This window comes from Histomonas meleagridis, assembly GCF_020186115.1.
Source record: "Histomonas meleagridis strain 2922-C6/04-10x chromosome Unknown contig_20, whole genome shotgun sequence".
NCBI lineage: Eukaryota > Parabasalia > Tritrichomonadida > Dientamoebidae > Histomonas > Histomonas meleagridis.
Window position 1 is genome coordinate 2,253,526 of NW_027150805.1, and position 11,994 is coordinate 2,265,519.

Consider the following 11,994-nt stretch of genomic DNA (forward strand, 5'->3'; position numbering starts at 1 on the left):
CAAACAAACGCTAAATTCAAAAAATGCCATTTGAAGTCATTTTTCATATGAAACCAACTAAAAAATGTTTTGGAATTGATCTTGGAACTACAATGTCATCAATCGCAATATATGAAAATTTTGGTCCTCAAATTATTCAAGATGGAAGTAGTAGAATTATTCCTTCTGTAGTTTCATTTTTAAAAAAAGAGAAAAAAGTAGGTTTAGCAGCTGTGAAATTATGTACAAAATTCCCAGATTCAACAATTTTTGATTCAAAAAGAATGATTGGAAGAAAATTTTCTGATCCAAGTATAAGTGCAAAGAAAGCAGGTTGGCCATTCAAGATTTCCCCTGGCGAGAATGATGACATTGAAATCAATATACCATTTTATCCAAATAAATTGAAACCTGAAGAAGTTTCAGGTGAAATTCTTAAATACCTTATAAATGTTGGCAACTCTTATTTAAGGCAAGATCAACGAACGAATCATGTTGTTATTTCAGTGCCAGCACGTTTTAATAATGCACAACGTGAAGCCACTCTTAGAGCAGCAGAATATGCCGGTTTAAATGTTCTTCGACTTGTCAATGAGCCAACAGCAGCAGCCATTGCATTTGTCTTAAATTCCGAACGTTTTAATACAAAGCGACTGATATTAATTTTTGATTTTGGCGGTGGTACATTAGATGTTTCATTAGTGGAAGCACAAAATTTAACATTTACAGTTAAAGCAGTTGATGGAGACATTAATTTAGGAGGGAGAGATATCGATCAAAACATTATGGATTATGTTCTTAAACAAACGCATAAAGAACATCTCAAAAATAATCCCAAAATGATGTCAAGACTTAGGAGAGGTTGCGAAGAAGCGAAAATTGAACTCTCCAATAATCAAGAGACAGAAATATTTATTGAAGGAAGTGAAGACATTGAATACACATTAACAAGAAATGAATTTAATGATATCAATCGCAGTTTATTTGATAGACTTACAAAACCAATCACAAGAGTACTTGATGCTGTTGGTAAATCAAAACGTGCTGTCGATGATATCATTCTTGTTGGAGGATCTTCTTATATTCCAAAAGTTCGAGAAATTGTTAAAAATTATTTTGGGAAGGACCCATATAGAAACATTGATCCACAAGATGCAATTGCATCAGGCGCAGCTATTATAGCTCAAAAATTTGTAGGTGGAAATGAATTTAAAGATATTGTGGACCTAAAATTTCAAGATGTTTGTCCTCTTTCATTAGGCGTTCGTATTGTAGGTGATGAAATGTCAACTGTAATAAAGCATGATACAGTAATACCAACATATAAAACAGAAACATATTATACTACGTTGAATTGGCAAACAAAAATAGATTTTGGTGTTTATGAAGGCGAACGTCTTGACTCAAATGCAAATACTTTTTTGGGAAATTTCAGTCTTTCAGGAATTCCAAGAGCCGAAGCACGAGAAATTCCTGTAAATGTAACATTTCATTTAAATGAAAATGGTATTCTTGAGGTTACAGCAGAAGCAGGATCAGGAACAAATCACACACAAAATACGATTATAATCACAAAGTGCTCATCGTATAATCCTGATGAAGTTAACAAAGCAAAAACAAAAGGAATGCAAAATCAAGAAACAGATAAAAGAGTTGTCGAAAAAAGAAAGAACACAGAATTATTAATGTGTTTATTTTTAAATATTCTTTCATACATATCTGAATACGAAGCTGATGTAACATTACATCTTGGTGCATATGAAGTCGATCGAATCAAAGCAGAAGTAAATGAAAAACTTAAAAAAGTCGAGCGATTAGCAAGTCCAACAGCTATTAATGAACAAAAAGCAATATATAGAGAAAAATTCAAAAGCTACATTCGAAATACGGGAAAAACGCCCAGGTGCCTCAGAGATAATTAAATTTAAAAAGATATTCAAAGGATATCGCGTTCGTTCGTACTAATCCAAGTAAAATTTTCAGTTTTAATAATAAATATTTTTCTTATGAACATTATACAAGTATCCATGAAGTACAACAGTACTTAAAGTTGTTTTTATGAATTTAAAGATGCAAAATGAAGACATTGCTAATTATTTCATGAAATTTTATATGAAACATATTTTTTTTTTAATAAATTTGTATAATTCTGTAATTATAATAATATAATATTTTCGTATAACTTGTTGTATTCTATAATTTTTTTAATATAAAATATAATAATAATTATTAATTGATACACTTTGTATCTGAAATGATCAAACCCTTCTTGTTCCCCAAACAAACATACTCAATTTATACGCTGATGAAATTACATACACTACCAACTGTTGTTCTGGGTTAAAATGTTATCGAATTTCAAAAATCTATACCTGTAATCAAAATAATTATGCCAATATATTTCCCGTCAATAATGAACAATATATTCAGATTATGATTTATGATATTGCTTTATTGAATGAGAAAATCGCCAAAAATCCAAAAAACGATCAAAATCCATACAATATTTTATTTCAAAAATTGGCAGATTTTCACCCAGAACAGAAGGTAATGTACTGATATCTTATGAGTAAAGTTCACAATCGAGTAACTAATCAAACCCCAATTATATCATATGTAGAAACTTCATGGAATCTGTTTCTGCTCATATTATAACATTTTTGGAACATTCTAAATCAATTTTCTCACACAACACAAACATTTACTCTAACCCCACCTTGCTTTCAATGATTCGATCATATTCTCTATGTAAGGCAGCACCAATTCGTCTTCGTTCTCATCTCTAATTGTCTCCAACTTTTGGATGCCTCTTTCGTAGTTGCCGCTGTATGCCTCCAAGACAGCATCCATTCCGACCTCGCTCCATCTTTCGGCCGCCATTTCGTACTTTTTCCATCTTGCCAACACTTCGACGTCCTTTAGCGATGTTTCTCCTGCTTTGTTTGTTACTCCGCCTCCGACCCAAGTGTTTGCCCTTATGTCGTATATCCAAATCTTTCCTTGTGCAGAAGCGTAAATTGTTTTATTTGGAAGAACTCCGAAATCAGTGAATTGTTTCGAACATTTTATTTTTGTTATGCACTTCAATGACTGCAATTCTAACAAATAAATCATGTCGCCAACAGCTAAAACAAGTTCATTCATCACAGACAAATGTTTGCACTTGGCGCCAATACAAAATGGTGTTGTTACTCTTCGTCCATTTTTCTTATTTAATTTATAAACAAATGAATCCGATGATAAAAGTATAGAATCATCAAGTTCGATAATTTTATTCGGCTCACTACTAAGTGAAGAAGGCTTCGGCCATTCGAGCGGAATAAATTCTTTTGGTATTTTTGTTGTTTGGATTCCAGGAATTTGACACCTAAATGATATCAATTGTTTTTCCACTGCTGTAAGTAAAACAGGTTGAATAATATGAACGCCATCAATAACTTGTTCTATTTGACGATTCATTACTTCCTCAGTCGTAAGCTGCAAGACTTCAAGTCCAATATCATTTTCTTTATCTTCTAATGACTTAAGAATTTGTTCCGATTTTGATGTCTTTGTTCCAGACTTTAATCGCGAAATTGATGTTTCGCCTAAAAGTCGCTTCTTAACTTCTTCAATTTCAGCGGGTTCTGCACATTGATATGGTAAATCTGATTGAAAGTGAATACAAATTATACCGCCAATATGTTGCAATGGATCATTTTCTAATGCAATAAGAAGATATTTACCATCATTAGACCATGAAATATCATTAATGGATGATGTGGAAATTCGTTCTATAACAAATAATGGAACAGTAATTGACCCAATTAACCAGATTGAGATGACCCCGGTTTTATCAGATACTGCGATAAGTGTCCCATAATTGTTATCATCTATTCGTAATAAAATTGGTGAACATGATACACATGATATTGATGATATATGACCTTCTAATGAAAAGGAAAAATTAAACGTGCTCCTTTGGAAAAAAAGTGGCTTGAAAGAACGATCAAAACCGCCAGTGCCGATAAAGCTTCCGTCTGCTGTCCAACTAATTCGACTGAACATTGGCGTTTCAGGAAGTCTGTCAAGATTATCATGAACTTCTTTGATAAGCGTGCCTTGAGTATTAAATATTGAGATTAATCCATTTGACATTTGAACAGCTATAAATTGATTAAGAGGATCCCATGAAATAGAAAGTGCATTTAAATTGGTTCGATAACACCAAATTTGTGTATTTGTATTTATATCCCATACAATTATATAACCATCAACGGAATGTGAAACTAGACGTTTGGAATCTGGTGACCAAGAAATCGAGGTAACATCGCTTGTATGTCCAGAAAGAGATTTTGATGTCCATTTTTGAATTGGTTTATTTGGTTTAAGCGCACTTTCAGGAAATCCAAATGTACTTGGAGAAACAAAAGCTCGCGCTTTCTGCCAAATAAATATCATTGAGTCATCTCCACAAGATGCAAGATATTTTCCGTCTGGGCTGAAACGAACACAGTTGATCGTACCAGTATGATCACGTAGTAATGAAATAAGTTTTGCCTTGACATTCTCTGTTCCTTTAAGTGCTAAAAAACTCCAAATTTTAACGTAATTATCCCACCCACCTGTAGCAAATATTTCACCAGAAGGGTGAATAGATACTGTGGAGATTGGATGATTACTATGTCTAACCCAGCGTGGAATTATAATTTCATAATTTTGATCTGTAATTTGTGATTCCATTTTGAGGTTCCGAACAGAGGCAGTCAATTTTAAAAAAACAAATTCATTTGAAATCTAAAATTGAACAATCTCATAGATAATTTTGAATAATACAACATGTTGTTTATTTATTCCTTTGTTGATTGCCACAATAGACATCAATTATTGTGTATTTATTTTAAAAGTGCTAAAAAACCACCAAATATCTAATACAATATGAATTTTAAAATTATTTTAGCTTTTTTTAAGAAGGACATGATCAGGACCTAAAATCGATTTTTCTTATAATTTCTAAATATTTTGAGAAATTATAATATATATAAATAGTTGTATTTTTTAATAGTATCTATTATTTTATAAATTAATTTTTTAAAAAGGTATTTATATTTTATTTTTTAAAAAATCAGTATGTTTTGATCGTATCCACATAAAGTATTGAAATAACAACACATCAGACGATAAAAAGTAGGGAAAAAATTGAATTGGAAGATTATATATTCAGAAAAAATGACTACCTTTGTCTGAATCGTATCGTTTTTAAGGATGTTCTTAATAAAATCAAGCCAAATTTTTTTATGTTACAGAGGTACCTGAATAAATATAATTTTGTTTTTTATTTACAATTGATCAATTGTGTTTTCGAAATTCTCAAAATATTGAAATAATTTATTATTGAATATTTTGGTTTATCTATTATCAATACCACAAAAGGTAATTATGGGCATTCATCTTTGATTTAGAGTGCTTTATTTAATGTTTGGCTCAAAGAGGACTGTCTGATAAAGCCCACCCTTCAACAAAGCACACACCTATTCTGTTTAAAGTTTACAAATTCCATCGTTGTAAGATTTCTTCATTTGTATCAAGATTCTTTCACTGCAGCGAATTGCTGCTAAATCATCTTTAATATTCATAATATCATATGTTTTTAATAAAAATAAAATTCCAAATATTTGCAAAATTCACTCTTAAATCATTTGCATTTATATCTTTGCAATGACGCGAAGTCTTTTCTCATCAAAATTATTTATTTCTTGTGTTTCATTTTCATCTTGGGTTTTGAGAAAATATCAACAAAAATTACCATAAGAACAATAATTTTAACAATAAAAAATATTATTCAACCTAACAATAAGGGATTTTATTTTAACAATAAAATCATTATAGTTCACTTTTTTTCATCTTTAATACTTAATCTTATTTTATTATGAACCTTTTTAGCTGCTTTGAAATATAAATCAATGATGAAATCCTTATTTCTTGTTTCTAGAAAATAAGCACTGGACCAAATCACCAATGATTCTTTTTGATTTTTTTTAGCATTATCAAACATTTTTTGTTAGATTTTAAATTAAAGATGAATTTATAAATGAATATTTATCTTGTGTTGCCACACTAAAGATATCTTTTATATTTTAAAATATTTAATTCGAGACATTTCGTTTTCATAAAAAAATTTTCACTCAACGATATGATAAAAAACATTTTATTAATAATCAAATTATTTTCTCCTTAAATTCACAAGTAGACTAAGAAAGAAACATTTTATTTATATTTAATCAGTCGTACACGAAGCTGCTCAATCGTTCAGAGAGTTTTTCCTTTGGCGGCACCTTTTTGAACTTTATAATGCTTCTTTTCATGTTCTCGTCCACGCAAAGTATTGCGCCATCGTTTGCGTTCATATTTTCATAGTTCGGCGCACTAAATAATGTCAACACTTTGTTATGTTGGCAGTACTCAAAACCCTCTTTTTTCATTTGATGCGCCCTTATCACAAGCTTTATCCCATTATTCTTTGAAAAGAATTGATCAGTCGCTCGCATACCGAATAATGCGCCCGCATTACGTCTTCCTGATTGTGTGAACCCGGAACTATCTTTCGCTGGATCATTCCAAACTAAATCACAAAATGCTCCAGTGCTTGGTATCTCTGTAAATCTGTTTATATCTGAAATTTCTGATAATGTCATTGCGCTTTCACTGATTCCGCCATGAACACAAAAATATTCGCCGTTTATAACCGCCGCGATCGGCATCGATTCAAAAAGTGGAGCAAATGATTGATAAAGTGAATCAGATCTGTACTTGGTGATGACTTCTTGATAGAATCCATATACTTGAGATATGTTCATACTCTCATGGTTGCCACGGATCATAAAGAATTTTTTGGGATATTTTATCTTGAATATGCAAAGAAGAGTAATGATTTCAATACTCTTGGTGCCTCTATCAACATAATCTCCAAGGAAAAGAAATTGCGTATATGGAGGTGCGCCTGAAATTTGGAAGATTTGAAGCATATCATCAAATTGTCCATGAACATCACCACAAATAACTAATGGTGGCTTTATTTCGAGAACGTTTGGTTCCGCATGAAATATTTCTGTTGCTTTGTTGATAATAGATAAAAGTTCTTGAGGTGTTGGAAGAATCGAATTTAGAAGATTTACGATTACTTTATCAAGTTCATCTGGTTGCTCGGTTTCTTCATCTGGCCCTAGCAAGGACGTGATTTGTGGCTGCCAGCTGCCACATATTCGTTCTCTCCACCCAAGCATTTACAAATTTTCATGCAGAAAGGGGTTAAAATGTTTGTGTTAAAATGCATTTTCGCTACTCAAAAAGTGTGCGTTGGCGGTTAATTAACCCAAACGATAGATTTTTGAATGGCTTTTGATCCAAAGCGCTCTGAATTATCTGTATGCGAACATCCCCAGAAAAAACACAGAACTTAATGATAAAACATATTAAGTTGAGTTTCACATTAATCACATTGTTATTGGGTAGATTTTATTAGAGAAATTCTTATGTAATCATTTGAACTGATTTCGAATTTTAGTGGATGTTCGAACATTTAAATGATTTTAAAATGGGTTTTTTCATTTATTTAATGAATTTCATTATTCTTTCCTTGAAAATCGAAAATTATTTCTTTGGTAAAATAAACATTGGTATGTATAGAAACAAAAAAAATAATTAAAAAAATTGCATCGCCCGGGAATCGGACCCGGACCCCCAGCTTGGCAAGCTGAAATTCTACCATTAGACCAGCGATGCTACAGTCTTTTAAAATGATTATATCTACCTAATTAATTAAATTATCTAAATTTAACATGATTGAATTGATTGATCTTATTTTAGTTTTTTGATTATATTGGACTTCTTAATCTAATTTCGATTATTTAAACTTATTAAATATCAAATATTTATTTATTTTTTATTTATTGAAGTTTCTACAATTTTTACAAGTTGATTAGTCACATTTAAGTGTTCATTTTCAAACTTCATTCCATCAATTGATAGTTCACTTTTTCCAGTGCAGCCATCATATGATCCTGCAGAGATCATTGAACTCAGTATTTCCTCTTGTTTGTTACACTCGTTAACAAATGTTTCTTTTGCTTCTTCACATTGCGATGCAACAACAAGAGCAGCAGCAATTGCTAATGCTCCCCAATTTGATACACCAGCCATCACTAATATATCACATGCAATGGATGTGCATATTTCTTCGCCCTGGGAAACAAATTGTTTTACTTTTTCGTAGATGTTTCCAGTGCCAATCTCATTTCCACCATCACCAACAGAAACTGTTAAATATGGTTTTGGTGGATCTCCAACTTTAGGGAAGAGAAGATCGAGAGGCGCTGTAACATTTGTAATGTCTCTAGCTTTCATTGTTCTAAAGTCGTCTGTTTTTAATGATCTTCCAGGCCGTTCAACAGATATGATAAATGATGGATCTGCGATTTCATTAGGATCCTCAACAACTGTGACAGGATTTCCATGTGATGCTGCTTTAACTACTGGTTCTGCGTATTTATCACATAAGAGTTCAGTGTTAAAACCAAGAGACCTAAGAGTAGAGCAAAGAACAGAAGATCCAAGAGGTCCATCAGTTTCGCACCTGCCAAACATACAACAAAATCCTGTTAAAACATAAGATTTCTTTGATTTATCGCATTTTAATATTTTATCGGACAGTATGCTTAAGCATCCAGGAGTCCATAAGTTTTCAAGACCACGATTTCCAGGATCAATAAAAATTACTTTTTCTAGTGAAGAAAAGATATCAGCTTCCATTTAAAACCGTTTTTGATCGTATTTAATAGAAAACGTATTCAAAAAGTTTGTAAAAGGTTTACATTTTATTGAATTATTTCTTTTTCATTTTCCAATTCAGGGAAAGTTAACTTTAATTTTTCAAGCTCGACACTTAACAAATCCTTTCTTAAGAATAATGACATTGTTGATTTGAATGTCATTCCTCCATAAGCGAAAGGTGTTTCAGGTATATAAAATATAGCGCCTTTATTTTCTGTTTTTTCTATTATTTCTTCAGTTTCTTTCTCTAATTCATTATATCTAATTGCATTATAACCTGCTTCCAAAAGTAATTTCATATCTTTTGGTGTAACTTTAAATATTCTTTTTGTAGCATATTTCATTACAATTGGAATACCTTCTTTACAAGGATATATTGTACCTTTTTCATCTTTTGATGTTCCAATATTCGTAAATATTGTTGAGCCGCAATTTACTGCTCTAAAAGCATCAGATCCGAATTTATTAACTAATTCGGATAAAGGTTTACATAAGAAATAAATGTTATGTACAGTTTTCTCATCTCGAACATATAATTGATCCAAAGGGAAATCTTCTTTAAACCCGAAAATTTCTTTAATTTGTTCACAAATAACTTGTGAAACACTATTTAATGGGTGATAAGGCGCTTCTCTTAAAGGTTTTAATTCTTTTTTATATTGATTATTAATTTCGAAATCTTTCACTTTCCTTAAAACAGCTACAAAAAATCCTCCGCTATCAAAATCATGTGGATAAAACCTCATACAATTCGTTAAACCTTGAATTTGAGGCTGAGGAAACATCGTATTAGGTGCAAATTGTTTTCGATTTTCAGGCACATCTTCTGGCGTTTTATAAAATGTTTCAAGATTAGAATTACCTGTATCATAGACAACCCAATCAGTGATTCCATTATGTCTTTTAAGTTGTTGATACTTATCAGAAACATCAACAACTTCAACGCAATTATTAAGTTCTAATAAAACAGAATTAATAACTGCTTCGTCTTCAATTGGATTCATCGAACACGTGGAATAAACACAGATCCCTCCAACTTTAAGGAGTTCAAGGCCCCTCTTAAGGATAACTCGTTGGACTCCATGTTTACTACCGCCGTTCTTCGGTGACCAACTATAGCCTGCAACTCCATTTTTACGAATTGTACCATCGCCAGAACATGGCACATCGCATAAAACTTTGTCAAAGAGTTCGCCTTTAAGGTCAATATGTTGAGCTTGTTGACAAACAATCATTGCATTACTTGTTCCAACTCGTTGAAGTTGATGAACAAGTGGTTGGCAACGTTTTATGTCGGAATCGTTCGCTATAACAAGACCTGTGGTATCGAGCATTTCAAGAATTTGAGCTGTTTTAGAACCTGGTGCAGCACATGTGTCAAGAACATGATCTCCTTTCTCAATGGAGAGGAAGTATGGTGGAATCATTGAAACAAATTCTTGTCGATGGCAATTCCCAAGTTTAGTTTGGAGATTAAGCCAGTCACGAAATGACTTAAATCGTTCATCACGACGTAACGTGGCTTTATCAAGACTGAATTTAAAGATTTTACCATACTCGGAACCAAGGCCTGTAATTTCAACAGCATCAACATTATGTGATTGAAGAGTTGCAAAATATTGATTCATTTGATTTTCAATTTCAGTGTGATTCTTGCACTTATTAGAAAGACGAAAAACATTTGGAAGTGGAGTTTTCGAGATTTCAATCATTTTATTAAATTCATCTTCGGAGAGGTGATGAGGCACTAATAAATTCCTGTAATACTCAATAAAGTAATCGTTAATAGAGCCAACTTCAATTGGCTTCTTTTTCATTTTGAATCCTTCATTGTGTTCAGCCTTTTTCATTTTGGGTAAACAATTCAAATAGTTTTGGCGGGAAAACGTTTATAATTTGGTATTCTTCTATAAGAAAAAAAGATTTGTTTGGTTAGGAATTATTACACTGTTCCCTAATTTTCTTTGTATAAATGTTACAAACTGTACCACACAGCATTTCATTTACAAATATTTTAAATTTTTTGTCATAAAAAAAAGCGATAACAAAAGTTTTATTTACAAGATAATTTATCATTTCATTAGCTGAAAGTAATATGGTATATCCCACCAATCAGGAATGCTTTGCCAAATTACAGCATCATTATTCTCATCAATTGTGACAAAAGAGTATTCATTTTTAGCGCAAACCAATTTTATATCGCAAAGATGTATATTATTTAATCTAAAATGTTCAATTTTATTTGTTTCGTTTTCATTATTTTTCTTATTAATCCTAAACACAACCACACTACCGTCATTACACACAGCAACAAAAATTATATCATTAAGAATTATTATTTTGTTTATCACAGAAGAAAATGTTTGCGTTATAAGTGTTTCCAAAATGATAAAAATTTTGTTTTCGCCATATCCAATTAATGTTTCTCCATTCATTATTTCAAATCCATTAATTGGAATGTTGTCAATGAATGTTTTAGTGCCAGTAATTGCAAAATCGTTATCAAATTCGAATGAAATTAAATGATTAAAAGTTGAACTTAAGCAAAAAAGAATTTTTCCATTATTATTCATTTGCGAAAATCTCCCTACATCATGAATAACAGGTGTAGAGTTTTCCTTGATAACACCAACAATGAGTTTTTCAGCAGAAATCGCAAGAGAAGTGTTTTCTTCCGAATCAATAAATGATACACATTTGGGTTCTTGTTCACTTTGATTACCCCAAATGAGTTTAGTGGATCCATTGGTATTGCAAAGAATTGCTGATGAATGTGAAGTGATGGCAACAAAAGTATTGCTATTAAAAAATGGTATTGTGAAAATAACTTCATTGATTTCAAAAGTTTTGATATTGAAGTGACCTGAACTAGCAGTCACAAGTAAAGTTTTATTATCTTTAGAAGTAAGAATAGCAGATTGTGAATCAAGTTGTGAAATATGAATAATATTTGTAAGTTTTTCAGAAAAGAGAATTTCTAAAGAGCTAAAAGAACATAAGTAAATTCAACTATCATTAGAAACAATAAAATAATTTGTTTCTTTTTTATATTCAAAAGGAATAATGAATTTACACCCAAAATTTAATGAAGTTATTGCCTTTGCTGAATTAAATAGCTTAGAAATATCACGTTCCCAATAATGTTTTTTATTTTCTTCGATTTGTAGTTGATATGAACCATTTTGCATTTTTGAGTGAGGTTGTGAA

General features: G+C 31.4%; 5 protein-coding genes across 5 annotated transcripts; 1 reads left to right on the plus strand and 4 right to left on the minus strand.

Moving 5' to 3' along the window:
- Positions 1-263: 263 nt before the first annotated feature.
- Positions 264-1,901, plus strand: GO595_003229 (78 kDa glucose-regulated protein; the record flags this gene model as incomplete). Its single annotated transcript, XM_067916227.1, has 1 exon — positions 264-1,901. The coding sequence occupies one exon, from the start codon at positions 264-266 to the stop codon at positions 1,899-1,901; it is 1,638 nt and encodes a 545-aa protein (XP_067777030.1).
- A 784-nt stretch (positions 1,902-2,685) lies between these two features.
- Positions 2,686-4,701, minus strand: GO595_003230 (histone chaperone HIRA; the record flags this gene model as incomplete). The annotated part of the gene is made up of 1 exon (XM_067916228.1): positions 2,686-4,701. One exon carries the CDS (start codon positions 4,699-4,701, stop codon positions 2,686-2,688), a length of 2,016 nt encoding a protein of 671 aa, XP_067777031.1.
- A 1,538-nt stretch (positions 4,702-6,239) lies between these two features.
- Positions 6,240-7,241, minus strand: GO595_003231 (Ser/Thr protein phosphatase; the record flags this gene model as incomplete). Its single annotated transcript, XM_067916229.1, has 1 exon — positions 6,240-7,241. One exon carries the CDS (start codon positions 7,239-7,241, stop codon positions 6,240-6,242), a length of 1,002 nt encoding a protein of 333 aa, XP_067777032.1.
- Positions 7,242-7,893: 652 nt separating this feature from the next.
- GO595_003232 (DUF4392 domain-containing protein) lies at positions 7,894-8,766 on the minus strand (the record flags this gene model as incomplete). The annotated part of the gene is made up of 1 exon (XM_067916230.1): positions 7,894-8,766. One exon carries the CDS (start codon positions 8,764-8,766, stop codon positions 7,894-7,896), a length of 873 nt encoding a protein of 290 aa, XP_067777033.1.
- A 65-nt stretch (positions 8,767-8,831) lies between these two features.
- On the minus strand, positions 8,832-10,637 carry GO595_003233 (NOL1/NOP2/sun family protein; the record flags this gene model as incomplete). The annotated part of the gene is made up of 1 exon (XM_067916231.1): positions 8,832-10,637. One exon carries the CDS (start codon positions 10,635-10,637, stop codon positions 8,832-8,834), a length of 1,806 nt encoding a protein of 601 aa, XP_067777034.1.
- Positions 10,638-11,994: the final 1,357 nt, after the last annotated feature.